This window comes from Mustela putorius, unplaced genomic scaffold, assembly GCF_011764305.1.
Source record: "Mustela putorius furo isolate JIRA1106 unplaced genomic scaffold, ASM1176430v1.1 tig00537227_pilon_pilon_pilon, whole genome shotgun sequence".
NCBI classification, from domain to species: Eukaryota; Metazoa; Chordata; class Mammalia; order Carnivora; family Mustelidae; genus Mustela; species Mustela putorius.
In genome coordinates, this window is record NW_025422368.1 from 38,686,732 (window position 1) to 38,708,569 (window position 21,838).

General features: G+C 41.8%; 1 protein-coding gene and 1 non-coding gene across 7 annotated transcripts in view; one reads left to right on the forward strand and one right to left on the reverse strand.

Moving 5' to 3' along the window:
- The window catches only part of KLRG1 (killer cell lectin like receptor G1), a 371,299-nt gene that overhangs the window by 272,567 nt on the left and 76,894 nt on the right, over positions 1–21,838 (reverse strand). The window contains exon 8 of one of the 6 annotated variants that reach the window (XR_006604710.1): positions 8,680–8,783. The exons of 4 other annotated variants lie outside the window; for them this stretch is intronic. Coding sequence is in view for 1 of the 2 variants with exons in the window: in XM_045073432.1 (XP_044929367.1) it covers positions 20,695–20,703 (9 nt within the window). In the remaining variant the exon portion in view is untranslated. Of the gene's footprint in view, positions 1–8,679; positions 8,784–20,655; positions 20,704–21,838 lie in introns of those variants that run through there. One more of the 6 variants, XM_045073432.1, reaches the window with a different exon arrangement.
- LOC123390102 lies at positions 13,980–14,117 on the forward strand. Its single transcript, XR_006604734.1, has one exon. It is a non-coding gene; the product is annotated as a U4 spliceosomal RNA (small nuclear RNA).

Genomic DNA, 21,838 nt, shown 5'->3' on the forward strand with positions numbered 1-21,838 from the left:
CTCTTGATTTTGGCTCAGGTCATGATCTTAGTGTCATGGGATCGAGCCCCACATGGGACTCTCTCCCTCTCTCCCTCTCCCACAGCCCCTCCCCCCGACTCTCTCTCTCTCAAAAGAAAGTGAGCTCTCTTAGAAGAAAGGGTATATATGACTCAAAAGCCCAAATAAGTATGTTATATTGGAGTTTGTTTGTTTGTTTGTTTGTTTTTTTACCAGAACATCAAGCCAGGATCAAAGGATAGTTGTAAACTCAAGGAGGAATTCAGAGGCAGAAATCACTGTAGAGGGGTGCCTGGATGGCTCAGTGGGTTAGAGCCTCTGCCTTCAGCTCAGGTCATGATCCCACGGTCCTGGGATCGAGCTCCGAGCTCTGCTCGGCGGGAAGCCTGCTTCCTCCTCTCTCTCTGCCTGCTTCTCTGCCTACTTGTGATCTCCCTCTGTCAAATAAATAAATAAAATCTTAAAAAAAAAAAAAAAAGAGGGATGCCTGGGTGGCTTAGTGGGTTAAGCCGCTGCCTTTGGCTCAGGTCATGACTCAGAGTCCTGGGATGAGTCCCGCATCAGGCTTCTTGGTCGGCAGGGAACCTGCTTCTCTCGATGCCTCTGCCTGCCTGTGTGTACTCGCTTGCTCTCTCTCTCTCTCTCTGGCAAATAAATAAAATCTTAGAAAGAGAGAGAGAGAGAAAGAAAGGAAGGAAGGAAGATCAGTGTCCCCAGAATACCCAGTCTCTACATTTTCTTTGTGGTAAGTATTGAAAGCATTTATTTATGGGTGGAGGGACAGAAGCCTCAGGAGTTCACACAGATCTCTGGAGTTGTCCTAGGAGTCCTTGTCTTCATTTGAATTAGTTTGACTGAATTTGGATGGTATCAGCTAAGAACATTCAAGGACTTTGAAGTTCAAGCGTTCTTAGCTCTATCCCTGGACTGGGCAAAAGTAAAAGATAAAAGCTATCACTGAATTCCACACATTCAGGCACCCCCTGCCCCACTTGAATCCCAGATCACTTGCCCAGCTGCAGTAGCACAGCCGAGACCCCACACAAAAAATTCACGGCGATGACGAGGCATAAGATTTATTCAGCACAAACTCAATAACCAGGGCCAAGCTAAAATCCTTCCAAAAACAAAGGGAAGAAATGATTATCCTAATGGTAAAGTGGTCAGGGACTGGGTTTCCCTCTTCTGCGAATCCTCTTCCTTCCACATTTTACATTATTTGCAGTGTCATATGGTAGGGAAAAAGCATATGTTTTCACAGATGTGGAAAATGGAATGGACTCAAAATTCAACTCTGCTACTTAGCACCTATGGAATCTTACCCACACTTAACTCCTCTCAAAACTCAGTTTTCTCATCAGTAAAGAAGGAAATCATTATCACCCTCCACAGCTGTGTGTGAGGGTGCAAAGACATCCACTGGAAGATGTTATTTATCTGACAGAGACACAGAGAGAGAGGAAACACTGTCGAGGCAAAGAAAAACAAGGCTGTACCCACCTCGAGTCTAGCCCTGACATAAGTACAGCCATCTTGACAAAACAAAAGCTGGCACTTTGTACCCCCTTTCCACCCACTCCCCTCCCCTCGGTAGTATGCGTGACACCCTCAGCCACCCGGGGCTGCCCTAAAAGAAAAACAAATAGTGAACTTGCAGAGATCACAATCCTGCAAGACAGGAGTCTCCCTTGGTTTACAAATGTCCTCTAAGGTCACCCTCCCCACCATAAAACTGATGGAAGCTCACGCAGAAGGAAATGGAAATAAAGTTAAATTTCTTCTAAACCCAAATCTCACTAACAAGGACACTTGATAGGAGAAATATGAAACTTTATCTCTAAACCTCCAAGACAGTGTCGAGAATCATTCCCCAACATATGGCCCACTGATATACATCTAAAGGGTCTCACGAGAAGATTTTCAGTAATAACCTTTCTCCCAACAATAGCTAGCCCTGCAAGGTCCTGGAGACCTTGCTTCCAAAATTCCTTAGAGACTTACAACAGCCCCTTTGTCCTCACCCACTGCCGAGTCCACCCCTACTCAGCCTTTAAAAACTCCGACTGTAATCTTGTTCGGGGTCCAAGTCCCTCCTCCGCTGTGTCGGGTATACTTGGGCCCAAGCTTAAGCTTGCTGAATAAACCCTTGTATGTTTACATCGGTGTTGGCTCCTTGGCGGTGTCTTGGACGTGAAAACTCAGGCATAACAAACACAAGCAGGAGAGGGAGAGGGAGAAGCAGGCTTCCCGCCTAGTAAGGAGCCCAATGCAGAACTCGATGCCAGGAGCTGAGCAGAAGGCAGATGCACAACTAACTCAGTCATCCAGGCGCCCCAATTAAACAATGTTTTAAAGCCTGCCAGTAATAACATGATCTGTCCAACGGAAATCCATTCAGAAATAGGAATGCTCAAGGTTGTTTCTGAACAATAATAACAATGCACTGGAAAGCAATTAACCACAAAAAAGCAAATGTGAAATGGCTTACCATTTTAAAAATTACATTTTGAAGTCCAATCATTTTCTCCAGTTTCCTGTGCACAGAGTTAATAGAAATCTGAGGCTTTAAAAATATACTGGAAAATGCAAGTAATTGGGTCAATGCCCTTGTATTTGATGAAGTTCAGAACCTAGGTGAGGTTCGGTGGGCTGAGGTCCAGAGCCGATGACCAAAGAAAGAATTCTTGAGACATCTTTGGTGCAAAATGGTGGTTTATTAAAGCACGGAGACAGGACCCGTGGGCAGGAAGAGCTGCTGCCCCGGGTTGTTGAGGGATGGCAGGTTAAGTACCCTGCAGTTGGGGGAAGGTGAGGGAAAGGGAGGTTTCAATGGAGTTTTCATATGCTAAAGAGGGCCTACAAGGTACCAAGATACCTGAGGCCTTGCCCTTGATCAATGTCCTCTTTAGGCCAGCCATTAACATTAAGATAGTTGGGAAACTTTTTGGTGGGATGTCATAATCCTGCTATCAATCGTCTTTGTTAGTGAGATTTAGGATATTTGTAAACCAAGGAAGACTCCTGTCTTGCAGGATTGTGATCCCAGCAAGTTAACTATTTGTTTCTCACTTATAGCAGTCAGGGGTACCTGAGGAATGTCACACACATTAGGGGAGGGGAGTGGTTGGAGAGGGGGTGCAAGGTGCCAGCTTTTGCTTTGTCCTCAGCCAGCTTCCTGCTCCCTCATCATATTCATTGTGCTGGCAGAGAAGGCAGTGGGAGAGGACAAGGCAGGAGGAGAGCATGCATCAGGCCTAAGCCTGAGGGGCTCCTGCAATGGTTAATGAAATATGACACCAAAGACACAAATAGTAAGAGAAAATATAATAAACAGAACTTCATTAAAATTAGAAACGTCATGCATCAACAGACACTTTCATTTTATTTATTTTTTTTAAGATTTTATGTATTTATTTGACAGAGATCACAAGTAGGCAGAGAGGCAGGCAGAGAGAGAGGAAGGGGGAAGCAGGCTCCCCCAACGGATACTTTCAAAGAGTGAAGAACGGCCCACACAATGGAGGACAAGATTTGCAAATCACTTATCTGATAGGAGTATGACATCCAGAATATAGATAGAACTATACATCAACAACAAAAACAGAACCCAGTTTAAAAACATCAAAGTTGGGACACCTGGGATCGAGTCCCACATCAGGCTCCTCAGTCAGCGGGGAGCCTGCTTCTCCCTGTGCCTCTGCCTGCCTCTCTGCCTGCCTGTGCACGCTCTCTCTCTCTCTCTTTCTCTCTGACAGATGAATAAACATAAAATCTTTATCAATAAATAAATAAAAATGTCAAAGCACTTGAATAGAGATTTCTCCAAAGAAGATACAAAATGGCAAATACATACACAACAGACACTCAATACCATTAGCCATCAAGGAAATGTAAATCAAAACTACAATGAGATACCTCTTTAAGCCTACTAGGATGAGTAATTAAAAAAAAAAAAAAAAAGGAAAATAACAGTCGTTGCCCAGGATGTAGAGAAATTTTAACCCTTATATATTGCTCCTAAGAAGGTAAAATCCATAGCCACTAGGAAAACACTTAGTGATTCCTCAAAAGATTAAACACTGAATTACTGTATGATTCAACAACTCCACTCCTAAGGACCAACTCACCCCAAAGATCTGAAAAAAGCAGCTCAAACAGATATTTGTACACCACTGTTCACAGCAGCATTGTTCACAATAAGGTAGAAGTCGAGTGTCCATCAGCAGATGAATGGAAAAATAAAATGTGCTGTATACTTGGGCTGGAATATTATTCAGCCATAAAAAGAATGAAGTTCTGATACACACTGCAACTGCAGGAAACTTGAAGACATTATGCCAAGTTAAGTGAGCCAGACACACAAGGACAAAAACACTGTCTGATTCCACTTGTATGAAGTTATCTAGAATAGGCAAATTCATAGACAAGAGGTAGATTAGGGGCTACTGGGGGCAGGTGGAAGATGCAGGGCGGCTATTACTTAGTGAGTAGAGAGTTTGTCTTATGTCTTAGGAATGATGAAAAGGCTTCTTTAAGGTAGACTACGCAGTTAGACTGGGTAGCTCAGTCATTAAGCGTCTGCCTTTGGCTCAGGTCATGATCCCAGGGCCCTGGGATCAAACCCTGAATAGGGCTCCCTGCTCAGCGGGAAGCCTGCTTCTCTCTTTCCCACTCCCCCTGCTTATGTTCCCTCTCTTCCTGTCTGTCTCTGTCAAATAAATAAATAAAATCTTTAAAGGAAAAAAAGAAAAGAAAAAGCTTCTTCAGAACTAGTAGGGATGGTTGCACAACATTGCGTATGTAATTAATGCCACTGGGTTGTACATTTAAACAATGGTTAAAATGGCAAATTTTATACTGACATTTTTTTTCCACCAATTTTTGAAAAACAAAAAAATAGAAACCACAATTTGGATATTGAAATGTAATAAAATGCAGTATTGCACAATAGAACACTATAGGGCAGCTAAAATGAATGATCTGTCTCTTTATACATAGCAACATGGCTTGTGAAACACTATAACTGGGAGAACATAGCAAATTTTAGACTGACTATTTGCATAATGCTACCGTTATAGACAAAAAACACTCAGCCCTGAGTTTTTTTCTCTTGAGATACATAGATGGATGTAAAATAGTGATTTTTTAAAAAAAGATTTTACTTATTTATTTGACAGAGAGAGAAATCACAAGTAGGCGGGGGGGGGGGGGGGGGTGTGAAGCAGGCTCCATGCTGAGCAGAGAGCCCAATGCAGAGCTGGATCCCAGGACCCTGGGATCATGACCTGAACTGAAGGCAGAGGCCAAACCTACCGAGCAACCCAGGCGCCCCGTGATTTTTTTTTTTTTTTTTAATTCTAAATATCTCTCTGGAGAGTGTGGAAGACATCAAATGGAGGGTAGTCACAGTGAACTTTCTCTTCACTTATAATCATCTTTTTTTCCCTAAGTATGCTTTCTATGCTTTTAAAAGAATGGAAAGAAAACTTCCCTGGAGAGAAACAAAATAAATTAACAGTGGATATTTCTAAAACAGGAAGTAGAAGAGTAGGGCTGATGAATGGAAGCCTTTTTTATTTTTTCTCTTTAATCTTCTGCATTTTTACCCAGTGTGTATTCATATGTTACTTTTGTCAGTTTTTAAGTGCAGAATGGCTTCCCTACGTTATAAGCAATATTTAAGGCTGAGACATTGTTATTACTATACCTGTGAAATGTGATTATGAATTTATCTCTGATTTTTTATTAGAACATTCAGAAACTCTTCTTCTATTAGATGAAATTCTTAATTCTTTACACATAAATGGCAGATTTTACCCAGCTGGGGCAAGGAAAGAGAGAACTCAGCAAAATCCATGGGAAGTTTATGGGATCCCATAGGGAAAAAAGTAAGTACAATTGATTTGCATTTAAAATGTCCAGTGAGTCCGTTTGTTTAATTTGCCTTACGACACAGAAAAAAAAGTTAAAAACAATAATAAAGCCTGGGTTTGCATTCCAGGCGTTGTGTGTTTGTTTTTGTTTGTAGCCCTCTATAATTGACCAGATGCTGTGGACTACCATAAAAGATGTCTTTCATGCATCCTTTAAAAAAAAAAAAAAAAAAAAAAAAAAAGGCTAGATGGAGAGATATTAAAACTCCCCTAGACAAAAATTTTGCAGGGGATTAAACGAGCCATTGTTTTCACTGGACAATGGGCTTGGGTCATTTGGGGGAGTAACCTTAAAGAAACAAGATCTTAATGCTCAGAGGTTTACACGGTTACCAAAGTATTGTATTTTTATCGCTTTTAGAAATGAATGAAATTGCCTAAATTACCAAATTCATTTTTTAAATGAAAGAATTATAACCTGATGAATAGCAAAGGTCTGAAAAACGTTTATTAGGTTTTTCACGTAGTGTATTCTGATTAGCTTCCCATAAAAACAAGTATAGAGAGTTAACATCATAGCATAGTTGGGCTGGCATTCTGAGAAGAAAAAATTGATCATGTCCAGTTATTGGGCTTTTTGCATTTGAAAGCAGTTAATATTTAACTAGACAAAATGTCCTTCAGTCACCGGAGGACTCAGGCAAAGTGCAGCTAAGGTACTCTTACGTCATTTATTCTGATAAAGTTCAAATACAAGACAGAGACTCCTAGCATGCAGGAAGACGGGAGAGTTAATCCAGCCACACTGTAATTGTTATGGGAAACAAACATTTCATATAGCTTTCCTGTGCGTCTAGCCTCATAATCCCCATCTGCATCAACTCTCAAATATTCCCGCTTTCTATTTCATGTTAAGGAACCACGTGTTCATTTAACAGTCAATCATTGAGCAGCCACACTGTGGACCAACAGGAAACAGAACAGAAGGCAAAATCTCTGCCTTCAGAGAACTTAATATTCTAGAGGGTGTAGAAAGATTTAAATATATATATATATAAACAAGAAATTCAAATTGTAAATAAGAGATGTTTCCTGCTGGGGGGCCTGGGTGGCTCAGTGGGTTAAAGCCTCTGCCTTCAGCTCGGGTCATGGGGATCGAGCCCAGGCAGTGGGCTCTCTGCTCAGCAGGGAGCCTGCTTCCTTCTCTCTCTCTCTGCCTGCCTTTCTGCCTACTTGTGATCTCTATCTGTCAAATAAATAAATTTTTTAAAAAAAGAAAGAAAGAAAGAAATGTTTCCTGTTATGGAGGGGGAAAAGGGGAGCACTGAAGTAGGGATGGGGCGTGGCTACAGCTCTGCTCCACGTAGGGGTGCAGGAAAGACCTCTGTAAGAAAGTGGAGGGAGAGGAGACTTGTAAAAGGTGAAAAAATACTGCTCAGGGAAATGCTAATCACTTCTCAACTACATTAATGTGCTGCAAAAAGAATCAAGGTGTGTCCCAAATATTGAACCCTCAGCCCTCAAAGCAGTCACCTTTAGCTGCAACAAAACCTTTGACTTACTACTATCCTGAGCAAATATTCTCATTTTCCACGTGTGCCGTGATGTGGGAAAGTCTGGGGAACACTTTTTTATTTTTAAGATTTTTTAATTAAGTAATTAATTAATTAGACAGACGGAGATCACAAGTGGGCAGAGAAGCAGGCAGAGAAATGAGGGGGAAGCAGCCTCCCCACCGAGCAGAGAGCTGAGCAGGATCCTGGGATCATGACTTGAGCCCAAGGCAGAGGCTTTAACCCACTGAGCCACCCAGGTGACCCCAGGAACACTATTCTACTGAAGAAACTGCAGGCAATGACATGTCACTGATAATAGGGTCTGAATCTTCCCAGGGTCCACAAACTGAGAGAGCTGAAAATCTCTTATCAGGACTCCATAAGCTAGTCGTTCTCGACAGAGGAGACCGGAGACGTCTTTGGTTGTCACACTGGGCAAATGCTACTGACATCTAATGGGTAAAGGCGGAGAGGCGGCAAAGCACACTAAAATCACAGCACAGCCCCCCAGAATAAACCCTCATCTGACCCTAAGTGTCCACAGTGCTGAGGCTGCGAGGCTGTTCTAAGATGAGGAACATCTAAGATGTGGGTACTGGCTATAGGATTTCCATTCCCTGGACCCTTTACTACCAGCATCTGCTTTGACCCACTTCTGGACACCGCTGAGAGCCATGACCCCTATCAGGGAGTTCTTGCCAAATGCCACACACCCTGCTTGGAAGCCTTGGAGTGGGGCATTCTGTTTGCACAGATCACTCTAAGAAATAAATTCCTGTGAATTGGGGGGGTTTCTGAGACCAGACAGAGTGCAAGGAGGGAGACACCATGTTTCTGATCTCTTGCACCATAGGGACAAGAAGATACGCTCTGGCACGTCTAGTTCTAATTCTTCTTGCCCTCAATGCATGGAAGACCATGAGTACCACCCATAGCCCTATTTTATACTGTCCCCTTTCCTTCTAGGCTCTCTTCTCCTACTTCTTTCCATTGCTGTTTTCCCCCACAAAATCTCCAACTGAATGCTTGAATGCCGCCGCCTACTCTAATACTACATAATTCTTTATCCTCCTTTTTGATAAAGTAACTAACGTGACTAAACTTATATGCGATTTTATTGAGGAGAATTCCCTTCCTATGAGTCTATTGCTGTTAGTTCATACTCTCCTCAGGAACCTCCCAAGTGAAATCTGAAACCAGCCCCTGGACATGGAGGGCAGAGAGAGACCAAATAAGCAAAGAGAACTTACCCAGGGGCTGCGTTCAGTGGCTGCAAAATGAGTAGCTCTCCACAGCCACGCGCCAAATCTTAACCTGGGTTCAGTATACCATGCACGTGTTCCCAGGGCAGCTTCTGGGAGTAGGAAAGACAAGCTGAATATGTTCCAAGGCAAGAATGGGTAAGGAGCCTCCCAGTGCCAAGGTCAAGCCCATGGGTCAACCCACAGTCATGTCCTCTTAACAATGGCCTCCAACATTCCACTGGCTCTTATAATTTCTTCCCCAGTGTGGTCGGAGAAGTCAGCAAGGGGGTTGATGAGGATGGAGGTGGCTCATTTTCTGGTTCTCTGGCTGAGCTGGCCAAAAATGCCACTGGAAGAATGCAGATACAAGGAAGTGGAAAACACAGACTGAGACAAATATTCCCAAAATTGGTGACAATGTTTTCCACCCAACGCCCTATGATCCAAAGCACTGAATTCTTCAAACCTCTAGGCTGGGGATCAGATGTTTCCGGCTGTTTACTTGTATCCTTACGTGACTTAATAAGGATGATATATTAGCAGACTGACTCACTGAGTGTGAACACACAACATTCTGTTTGGAAAATGGTACAAGTACCTCCTTGTGAGACATAATGATGTTTAAGGCCAGCCTGTTTGGAGGACAACCTTTCTCTTTAGAGCCACTGCGGTACTCAGTAAGGGCAGGCTTTGTTGCTATCATTTGAGGCTTGATGCATGAATTTAGGAAAGGTTTCTGTCTGTGCCATAATGCTCTCCAGGTCAATGGAGGGGACACAGGATCATACCAGTGGGAAACAGAATGTGTCCACCTACGCTTGAGGAGAAGGAGATTGGCAGTTTAAGAGCTAGACCTGGTTGTACGTACCACAAACGCCGGTCAAGGAGACAGCACTGCCAGGCAGGAGGAGACAGGCCAAGGGAGAGAGATGCCAGACCACGACTCCCATCTTTTTTTCAACACCAGGGGTACAGATGGCCCGTCTCCAACTCCCTAAATTTGTTGTGACTCCCCTCTAGATGTCCAGGGTCTCACGTACCCAGTGAGATCCCTGCAGGTTGGAGTAATCCAATCTATACAGAAGAGTCTGGATCCCACGGGGGACCATGAAGGACAGGGGGTGGGTGATGTGGCTCATTTTCTCTGCCTCCTGCTGGGTCAGAGCAACATTGTGGCTCCTGTATCCTACAACAGTGCAAACCACACCTGGAAACTTCCTGGGTGTTTTGTGGGAAGCTGGCACCTCCTCAGTAAGCTCAGCAAGCCTGTATTCTCTGTCATGAGCTTTTCCTGACTTGGGGGCTCCCCACTAGCTGGGGATGTTGTTGCTGTGTTTTTGTTTTCCTTTGCGTTACGAGCTGGAAGCCATGGAACTTGTTACCTGTTTCCCCGTCAAACCCCACGATACCTCCCGTCCCTTCTCCTCACTTTCCCAGGGATCCTCCTGGCCGCAGTGCAACGAACACAGTTCTCAAACTAGCACATCAAAGCAGCAAGCGTATCCATGCCGAGGTCCACAAGCAAGTGACATCGGGCCACCCCTCCCCACACAGATGGCGGCGGTCAACGTGGGATCCCCCCCCAAAACAGTCACTGAGACATAAAGTTCCAATAATGTTAAAGAGCCATTCCTTTGTGTTGAAGCCATTTAAACACGACGGTCTAAAACACAAATACTTAAATTGTGGACACATGATTAGATGAAACGTTAAGACTGGAGCCGTAAACTTGGGCCCCACGTGAGATGTGAACTAATCATCTCTTTTTTTATTATTATTTAAACTATTTTTTTAAAGATTTTGTTTATTTATTTGACAGACAGAGATCACAAGTAGGCAGAGAGGCAGGCAGAGAGAGGGGGGAAGCAGGCTCCCTGCTGAACAGAGAGCCTGATATAGGGCTTAGCTTGATCCCAGGACCCTGAGATCATGACCTGAGCCAAATGCAGAGGCTTAGCCCACTGAGCCACCCAGGCGCCCCACTAATCACCTCTTGAGTCTAGATCAGTGTCTATAAAATGACCCTCACTGCTATATAGGGCTCTTGTGAGGATCAAAATGCCTTGGAAATTATCAGGTGTGCTATCAACAGAAAGTATTAAACATGTTATCAGGAGTCATGTTGTCACATTGCTTTTCAAGCTCCGAGTCAGCCTCCCAGGTCAGCAGCTTTCTCCCTCTCCCACTCCCCTTGGTTGTGATCCCTCTCTTGCTGTCTGTCTCTCTCTCTCTGTGTCAAAAAATAAATAAATAATCTTAAAAAAAAAAAAAAAAGGAAAAGTATGGTGGCAAAGTTCTGAGGAGATAAGAAAGTGCAGAAGCAAATGAAATAGATAGAGGGTTATCTTAATTTTTTTAAAAAGCCAGTACTGTCTACTACCTGCTAGGCACTGTTCTCAGCATCATGTTTGATATGTAATTCCAACTTCACAATCACTCTCTGATGTACCCAGTAGGGTTAATACCATTTTTAACAATGAGGAGACAGAGGTGTGGAGAAGTTCAGAAGCTTCCCAAGGTCAGCTGATGAAGAGGCAAAATTTGAAGCCCAGCATTCTAGCCTCAATCTCTTCCTAACTTCCCTCTGTTACTTAGCTATGGGAAAGAAAGAGTCTTCTTTGGAGACTTTAGATAATGGTAAGAGGCTGGATGCAGAAAGAGAGATGTGTTTAAACGAAGAACAATGTATGAGAGAGCAGAGAACGGGTAAGAAAAATGGGGCAGAGAAAGCAGGAAAGGCCGAAGTTAGGGGTTTGGGGGAGACCCTCAGGCAAATTCACCTCTGAGACCTGTGGGCAACACCAGTTAGTAATTGTCTCTTTCTTGCAGGAAGCAGAGGGGATTGACGGACTCTGGCCAGCACTGCTAACACGGCAATAGGCCTTTCCCAAAATTCAAACCACACTGAAGAAGGAGGAAAGGTAACATCTACAAAATTTCGTGCTTAAAGCTTCTTTGAAGATGATGTTGCCTTATTTCCTTCCTAGAGTACAGAAAGAAAAGAGCCCTTCAGTATTCCAAAAGAGCTAGCAGACCTATGATTGGATAGTATCATAAGAGCCAAGAATCTTCTCTACATGATCACAATGAAAGGGTCAGAGAACCTCTACCCTCAGCCTCAATCTGGCCATGCCCACAGGCTCTCTCTCATAAAAGGCAAATACTCTCTCTCTGTTAGATGCCCCAATCACAAGAGAGGCTACAAGGAGCTTAGAGCCCAGATTTGTGGAGCTCCTCCCAGAAATGGGCACAGTGAAGAATCCCAACTTCATGCAGTGAATTAGGAGTATTGTAAACCAGTAACCAAATACTGTTCGCATTGTACTTAGTGACGAAGAAACAGGGAAATCCTGCTGACAAGCCTCAGACTCTTGGTGCCCTGATATTTTTGTCTAATTGCAATAAAAGAAATATAAGACCGAGGATAGAAAGTGGAAGCAGCTTTCAGTTTTAGTCTGTGTTAGGAGAATCAGACCAGGTTGAATGTTAAAAAGGCATAACAGTGTTTATGGGAATGATAAAAGCTAAAGCCACAGGGTAGCCCAGGTGCCTCAGTCTGTTAAGCGTCTGCTTTTGGCTCAGGTCATAATCCCAGGGTCCTGAGTTTGAGCCGAGCCCCACGTTGGGCTCCCTGCTCAGTGGAAAGCTTGCTCCTCCCTCCCCCTCTGTCTTTCCCCCAGCCCCTCTTGTGCTCTTGTTCTCTCTCTCATATAAAAAGTATCTTTAAAAAAAAAAAAACAAAAAAAAAACTGAAGCTACAGAAGCTACAGAGATCAGGTGAGACTGATTCCTCAAGCATCTTCAAAGAAGTTTGTATTTTATCCTACAATAGGGAGTGAATGGAATCTTTTAAAAACAGGTCAGTGCACAATGGATTTTGGTTAAGGACGGTAACAAGTGACAGGAAGGGGCTAGGTGGCAAGGAGATTATTACAAGAGTACTTATTTCTCATGAAGAATGTGCCTGGAAAATATGCTGTGAGTATACTCTACTTCTTAAAACTGTATTCCTTAATTTTCTATGATTTAGGGAAAGCCAGATGCTGTGTATCAATATGATCAGTTCTAGACCAAAATAAACGTCTACAAAAAAAAATTTAAGAATCGGGCCTATGGTGGATAGGTTCAGCTTCCTATGATTTTTTTTAAATTCCTGGACTCATTAAAAGGCATAATTGGTACTACATGGCAAATCAAAGTCAACAATTAATGTGTTTCCGGAGTAATTATACTTCTGGGTTAGAGGATGAGGAATGGGAAACTACGAAAATAAGTAATACTCAAGCTAACAAGATTTTAAAGGACAAATACTATAAGAAGACACAGATAGCATCTACGAGATTCATGGCTAAGATCCTGAGCAATCTGGTGAAAGATCGTCTTGGATGTTCTGCATTTTTTTTTCCTCTTTAACGTGTCTCCTGCACACTTGCCTCTCCTCTGACAGCTTAGCAGTAGCGGTGCGATGCCCCCTTTTCACGTACAGTAACGACAATCAGCAACAGGGTGGCAGCAAAGTTTAAAGAGTGAGTACTGCTTCTGCATTATTTAAAAAAATTTATTTTTTTTTAAGTTAGGCATAAGGAAAAGAGAAAAGGAGGGATAAATAATTTTGGAAACTTAAAACAAGAAGATACCAAACTGAGGTAGCTAGAACACACCGTCCTTATCTGTGGGCAGAATTACATTCACAGTGCAGGACAGCGTGGGCTGGTGGCAGGGAGCAGTTCTTGGAATCCGTGCATTCTACAAGAAAGATTACAATTTTTGTTTTCTATCAGTGAAATGTGACTTTAAGCCTTAGCGCCATTGGACTACAGGAAATCCATCCCAGATATCCTGGGGAACGAATGCAGGATGGAGGTGTTGGGTCTTCAGGGGCTGCCGTCACCTATTGATTCCCTACTCTGTGGCCTCCTCGTCCTTCGTAGGGATCCGACTCTTTGACAAAGATCTGTAATGTCTTTCTCTGGTTTTGGTGTTAGGGGAATGCTGGCCTCATAGAATGGGTCAGGAAGTGTTCCTCCTGTTTCTACCTCCGGGAAGAGAGTAGAGAATTGTATAAATAAATGTTGGGTAGGATTCACCAACGAAACCATTTGGTTCTCGTGCTTTCTGTTTCGGAAGGTTAATAATTGCTGCTTCAAATTCTTTAATAGATATAGACCTATTCAGATGATCAATTTCTTCATATGAGAGTTTTGGTAGATTGTATCTTTCAAAGAACTAGTCCATTTCAGGTAAGTTATTAAATATATGGGCATGAAGTTGTTCATAGTATTCCTTTAATTACCCTTCTAGTTCCCAGCTTTGCGCAGTGGCAGTATCGTAGCCAATGAGGTTTATGCGAGGCGCTATTATTGCTAACTGAAAACCCTTCTAGTTCCCATAGAATCGGCTGTAATGTTGCCTCTTTCATTTCTGATATTAGTAACTTGGTTCTACTTTCTTTTCCCCCGTGATTAACCTGGTTCAAAATTTTATCAATTTTATTGATCTTTTGATTTCTTTCTATTGATTTCTTGCTTTTAATTTCATTTATTTCTGCTCTAATTTTTATCATTTCCTTCCTTCTACTTACTTTGGATTTAATTTGCTTTTCTTTTTTTTTTTTTTTTTTTTTTTTTTTTTGAGTTTCATTGGATTTTTTTTTATTTTTTTATTTTTTATAAACATATATTTTTATCCCCTGGGATACAGGTCTGTGAATCACCAGGTTTACACACTTCACAGCACTCACCAAAGCACATACCCTCCCTAATGTCCATAATCACACCCGCTTCTCCCAAACCCCCTCCCCCCAGCAACCCTCAGTTTGTTTTGTGAGATTAAGAGTCACTTATGGTTTGTCTCCCTCCCAATCCCATCTTGTTTCATTTATTCTTCTCCTACCCACGTAAGCCCCCATGTTGCATCACCACTTCCTCATATCAGGGAGATCATATGATAGTTGTCTTTCTCTGCTTGATTTATTTCACTAAGCATGATAGGCTTTAGTTCCATCCATGTTGTCGCAAATGGCAAGATTTCATTTCTTTTGATGGCTGCATAGTATTCTATTGTGTATATATACCACATCTACTTGACCTATTCATCTGTTGATGGACATCTAGGTTCTTCCCACAGTTTAGCTATTGTGGACATTGCTGCTATAAACATTCGGGTGCATGGGCCCCTTTGGATCACTATGTTTTGTATCTTTAGGGTAAATACCCAATAGTGCAATTGCTGGGTCATAGGGCAGTTCTATTTTCAACATTTTGAGGAACCTCCATGCTGTTTTCCAGAGTGGCTGCACCAGCTTCCATTCCCACCAACAGTGTAGGAGGGTTCCCCTTACTCCGCATCCTCGCCAGCATCTGTCATTTCCTGACTTGTTGATTTTAGCCATTCTGACTTGTGTGAGGTCATATCTCATTGTGGTTCTGATTTGTATTTCCCTGATGCCGAGTGATATGGAGCACTTTTTCATGTGTCTGTTGGCCATCTGGATGTCTTCTTTGCAGAAATGTCTGATCATGTCCTCTGCCCATTTCTTGATTGGATTATTGTTCTCTGGGGGTTGTTGAGTTTGCTTAGTTCTTTATAGATTCTGGACACTAGTCCTTTATCTGATATGTCGTTTGCAAATATCTTCTCCCATTCTGTAAGTTGTCTTTTGATTTTGCTAACTGTTAACTTTGCTGTGCAAAAGCTTTTGATCTTGATGAAATCCCAATAGTTCATTTTTTTTTGCCCTTGCTTCCCTTGCCTTTGGCGTTGTTCCTAGGAAGATGTTGCTGCGGCTGAGGTCGAAGAGGTTGCTGCCTGTGTTCTCCTCAAGGATTTTGATGGATTCCTTTTGAACATTGAGGTTATTCATACATTTTGAGTCTATTTTTGTGTGTGGTGTAAGGAAATGGTCCAATTTCATTTTTCTGCATGTGGCTGTCCAATTTTCCCAGCACCATTTATTGAAGAGGCTGTCTTTTTTCCATTGGACATTCTTTCCTGCTTTGTCGAAGATTAGTTGACTGTGGAGTTGAGAGTCTATTTCTGGGCTCTCTATTCTGTTCCTTTGATCTATGTGTCTGTTTTTGTGCCAGTACCATGCTGTCTTGATTATGACAGCCTTGTAATAGAGCTTGAAGTCCGGAATTGTGATGCCACCAACGTTGGCTTTCTTTTTCAATATCCCTTTGGCTATTCGAAGTCTTTTCTGGTTCCATATAAATTTTAGAATTATTTGTTCCATTTCTTTGAAAAAGATGGATGGTACATTGATAGGAATTGCATTAAATGTATAGATTGCTTTAGGTAGCATAGACATTTTCACAATATTTATTCTTCCAATCCAGAAGCATGGAACATTTTTCCATTTCTTTGTGTCTTCCTCAATTTCTTTCATGAGTACTTTATAGTTTTCTGAGTATAGATTCTGTGCCTCTTTGGTTAGGTTTATCCTTAGGTATCTTATGGTTTTGGGTGCAATTGTAAATGGGATTGACTCTTAATAATATCTCTTTCTCTTCGGTCTTGCTGTTGGTGTAGAGAAATGCAACTGATTTCTGTGCATTGATTTTATATATCCTGACACTTTACTGAATTCCTGTACAAGTTCTAGCAGTTTTGGGGTGGAGTCTTTTGGGTTTTCCACATATAGTAACATATCATCTGCGAAGAGTGATAATTTGACTCCTTCTTTGTGGATTTGGATGCCTTTAATTTCCTTTTGTTGTCTGATTGCTGAGGCTAGGACCTCTAGTACTATGTTGAATAGCAGTGGTGATAATGGACATCCCTGCCATGTTCCTGACCTTAGCGGAAAAGCTTTCAGTTTTTCTCCATTGAGAATGATATTTGTGGTGGGTTTTTCATAGATGGCTTTGATGATATTGAGGTATGTGCCCTCTATCCCTACACTTTGAAGAGTTTTGATCAGGAAGGGATGCTGTACTTTGTCAAATGCTTTTTCAGCATCTATTGAGAGTATCATATGGTTCTTGTTCTTTCTTTTATTGATGTGTTGAATCACATTGACTGATTTGCGGATGTTGAACCAACCTTGCAGCCCTGGAATAAGTCCCACTTGGTCGTAGTGAATAATCATTTTAATGTACTGTTGAATCCTATTGGCTAGTATTTTGTTGAGTATTTTCGCATCTGTGTTCATCAAGGATATTGGTCTATAGCTCTCTTTTTTGATGGGATCCTTGTCTGGTTTTGGGATCAAGGTGATGCTGGCCTCATAAAATGAGTTTGGAAGTTTTCCTTCCATTTCTATTTTTTTGGAACAGTTTCAGGAGAATAGGAATTAGTTCTTCTTTAAATGTTTGGTAGAATTCCCCCGGGAAGCCGTCTGGCCCTGGGCTTTTGTTTGTTTGGAGATTTTTAATGATTGTTTCAATCTCCTTACTGGTTATGGGTCTGTTCAGGCTTTCTATTTTTCTTCCTGGTTCAGTTGTTGTAGTTCATATGTTTCTAGGAATGCATCCATTTCTTCCAGATTGTCAAATTTGTTGGCATAGAGTTGCTCATAGTATGTTCTTATAATAGTTTGTATTTCTTTGGTGTTAGTTGTGATCTCTCCTCTTTCATTCATGATTTTATTTATTTGGGTCCTTTCTCTTTTCTTTTTGATAAGTCTGGCCAGGGGTTTATCAATTTTATTAATTCTTTCAAAGAACCAGCTCCTAGTTTTTGTTGATTTGCTCTATTGTCTTTTTGGTTTCTATTTCATTGATTTCTGCTCTGATCTTTATGATTTCTCTTCTCCTGCTGGGCTTAGGGTTTCTTTCTTGTTCTTTCTCCAGCTCCTTTAGGTGTAGAGTTAGGTTGTGCACCTGAGACCTTTCTTGTTTCTTGAGAAAGGCTTGTACTGCTATATATTTTCCTCTCAGGACTGCCTTTGTTGTGTCCCACAGATTTTGAACCGTTGTATTTGCATTGTCATTTGTTTCCATGATTTTTTTCAATTCTGCTTTAACTTCCCGGTTGACCCATTCATTCTTTAGAAGGATGCTGTTTAGTCTCCATGTATTTGGGTTCTTTTCAAACTTCCTTTTGTGGTTGAGTTCTAGCTTTAGAGCATTGTGGTCTGAAAATATGCAGGGAATGATCCCAATCTTTTGATACCGGTTGAGTCCTGATTTAGGACCGAGAATATGATCTATTCTGGAGAATGTTCCATGTGCACTAGAGAAGAATTTGTATTCTGTTGCTTTGGGATGAAATGTTCTGAATATATCTGTGATGTCCATCTGCACCAGTGTGTCATTTAAGGCCTTTATTTCCTTGCTGATCTTTTGCTTCGATGATTTGTCCATTTCAGTGAGGGGAGTGTTAAAGTCCCCTACTATTATTGTATTATTGTTGATGTATTTCTTTTATTTTGTTATTAATTGGTTTATATAGTTGTCTGCTCCCACGTTGGGGGCATAGATATTTCAAATTGTTAAATCTTCTTGTTGGACAGACCCTTTGAGTATGATATAGTGTCCTTCCTCATCTCTTATTATAGTCTTTGGCTTAAAATCTAATTGATCTGATATAAGGATTGCCACTCCTGCTTTCTTCTGATTTCCATTAGCATGGTAAATTCTTTTCCACCCCCTCACTTTAAATCTGGAGGTGTCTTCGGGCTTAAAATGAGTTTCTTGGAGGCAATATATAGATGGGTTTTGTTTTTTTATCCATTCTGATACCCTGTGTCTTTTGACAGGGGCATTTAGCCCATTAACATTCAGGGTAACTATTGAGAGATATGAATTTAGGGCCATTGTATTTCCTGTAAGGTGACTGTTACTGTATATAGTCTCTGTTCCTTTCTGATCTACCACTTGTAGGCTCTCTCTTTGCTTAGAGGGCCCCTTTCAATATTTCCTGTAGAGCTGGTTTGGTGTTTGCAAATTCTTTCAGTTTTTGTTTTTCCTGGAAGCTTTTAATCTCTCCTTCTATTTTCAATGATAGCCTAGCTGGATATAGTATTCTTGGCTGCATGTTTTTCTCGTTTAGTGCTCTGAAAATATCATGCCAGCTCTTTCTGGCCTGCCAGGTCTCTGTGGATAAGTCAGCTGCCAATCTAATATTTTTACCATTGTATGTTACAGACTTCTTTTCCCGGGCTGCTTTCAGGATTTTCTCTTTGTCACTGAGACTTGTAAATTTTACTATTAGGTGACGGGGTGTGGGCCTATTCTTATTGATGTTGAGGGGCATTCTCTGAACCTCCTGAATTTTGATGCTCGTTCCCTTTGCCATACTGGAGAAATTCTCCCCAATAATTCTCTCCAGTATACCTTCTGCTCCCCTCTCTCTTTCTTCTTCTTCTGGAATCCCAATTATTCTAATGTTTTTTTGTCTTATGGTGTCACTTATCTCTCGAATTCTCCCCTCGTGGTCCAGTAGCTGTTTGTCCCTCTTTTGCTCAGCTTCTTTATTCTCTGTCATTTGGTCTTCTATATCACTAATTCTTTCTTCTGCCTCATTTATCCTAGCAGTGAGAGCCTCCATTTTTTATTGCACCTCATTATTAGCTTTTTTTATTTCAACTTGGTTAGATTTTAGTTCTTTTATTTCTCCAGAAAGGGCTTTTATATCTCTCGAGAAGGTTTCTCTCATATCTTCCATGCCTTTTTTGAGCCTGGCTAGAACCTTGAGAATTGTCATTCTGAACTCTAGATCTGGCATATTACCAATGTCTGTATTGATTAGGTCCCTAGCCTTCGATACTGCCTCTTGTTCTTTTTTTTGTGTTGAATTCTTCCGTCTTGTCATTTTGTCCAGATAAGAGTATATGAAGGAGCAAGTAAAATACTAAAAGGGTGGCAACAACCCCAGGAAAATATGCTTTAACCAAATTAGAAGAGATCCCAAATCGTGAGGGGGAAGAAAGGGGATAAAAAGAGGTTTAAAAAGGAATAAAGAAAAAAAAAAGAAAATAAGATAATTTAAAAAAAGAAAACAAATAAGAAAATTATAAAAAAGAAAAAGTATTTATATTGGATAAACTAGTTAAAAAACGTTAAAAAAGAAAAAGGTAAAAGTTAAAAAAAATTTACCAGAAGGCGAGAAAAAAAAATGAAAAAGAAAAACATTAAATTAACTGCAAGACTAAAAAAAATCAGTGTAAAAGCCATGAGTTCCGTGCTTTGCTTTCTCCTCCTCTGGAATTCTGCTGCTCTCCTTGGTATTGAAACCGCACTCCTTGGTAGGTGAGCTTGGTCTCAGCTGGATTTCTTGTTGATCTTCTGGGGGAGGGGCCTGTTGTAGTGATTCTCAAGTGTCTTTGCCCCAGGCGGAATTACACCGCCCTTACCAGGGGCCGGGGTGAGTAATCCACTCCGGTTTGCTTCCAGGGGCTTTTGTTCCCTGAGCGCTTTCCGTAGAGTTCCGGAGGACGGGAATACAAGTGGCGGCCTCCTGGTCTCCGGCCTGGTGGAGCCGAGAGTCCGGGGCCCCACTCCTCAGTGCGCCCTCAGAGAACAGCGCCCAGTTACTCCCGTCTGCCTGACCTCCGGCCGCGCTCCGAGCTCACCAAGCCTGCAACTGGTTCAAGGTAACACTGAGCTGGGAGCTTACTGTCGGCTCTGCCTCTGTAGCCGGCTTTCCCGTTCCAATACCCGCAAGCTCTGCGACCCTCAGACACCCCCGATCCTTCTGTGATCCTGCGGGACCTGAGGCCACGCTGACCCCGTGTGGGCTTCGCCCCGGTTTAGCCTCTGGGGTGATGTCCCTCAGCGGAACAGACTTTTAAAAGTCCGGATTTTGTGCTCTGTTGCTCCGCCGCTTGCCGGGAGCCGGCCCCTCCCCCCGGGGTCTATCTTCCTGTCGCTTTGGATTCACTTCTCCGCCGGTCCTACTTTTCAGAAAGTGGTTTTCTGTTTCCAGAATTGCTGTTCTTCTTCTCTTCGATCTGCCGATGGATTTTCAGGTGTTTGCAATCTTTAGATAAGCTATCTAGCTGATCTCAGCTAGCTGAAGTAGTCTCAGCCTGCTACTTCTCCGCCATCTTTACTCCTCCTCCTAATTTGCTTTTCTTTTTCAAGTTTCCTAAGGTGGAAGCATACATTATCAATTTTAGATGTTTCTTTTTTTCTAACACACGCGTTCAGTGCTATAAAATTCTGTCAAAGCACTGCAAGGATAGAAAAGGCCTGGGGAGTTAGCACTGTGTCTGTGACAGTGAGGGTTTTGTGCTAGATATTGAAATTACATAATTTCAATATAGGATTATGAGCCATTCTAAAAGATAACAAGAGGGGTGCCTGTGTTTCTTTTTTTCTAACACACGCGTTCAGTGCTATAAAATTCTGTCAAAGCACTGCAAGGATAGAAAAGGCCTGGGGAGTTAGCACTGTGTCTGTGACAGTGAGGGTTTTGTGCTAGATATTGAAATTACATAATTTCAATATAGGATTATGAGCCATTCTAAAAGATAACAAGAGGGGTGCCTGAGTTGCTCAGTGGTTTGGGCCTCTGCCTTTGCCTCGGGTCATGATCCCGGGGTCCAGGGATCAAACCCCGCATCAGGCTCTCTGCTCACCGGGGAGCCTGCTTCCTCCTCTCTCTCTGCCTGCCTCTCTGCCTACTTGTGATCTCTCTGTCAAATAAATAAATAAAATCTTTGACAAAAAAAGGATAGCAAGATTTAGCTCTTTATTCTACCACACTGCTTTTTCTCCTACCTTACTAATAGTTTAATTTCCTATAATTCAGTGTCACCTTTTATTAAGCATATGACATGTCTCTGTTTTAGTCTCCTATGTTCTTTTTTCATTATAGAAACTTCTACTCCTGAAATTTCCATGTTTCCTTGCTACTGAATGCTAGCATTTTTTCTTTCTTACTAACTTGCTATCATTTTTGGACTAGTGTTCAAAACTAGCAACAACCTGAATACAATGTACATGCAGTCTTGCTAATCAAATGATCCTAGATCTTGATCTTTAAAATGTACAGGAACAATGGGAATGCCTGGCCACAAATAAACTATTCATATCTGAGATCTGTCTAGAATCAAGGTAATAAGAAAATATTTTTTCCACAAGTGATGAAAATATTCTACCCTTGATTGGCCACCAAAAACAGACAAACAAGATACGTGAAGGGGTATCTTTAATTAAGTATCTTCTTTTTTGTTTGTTTGTTTTTTAATTTTTAAATTTTTTTAATAAACATATAATGT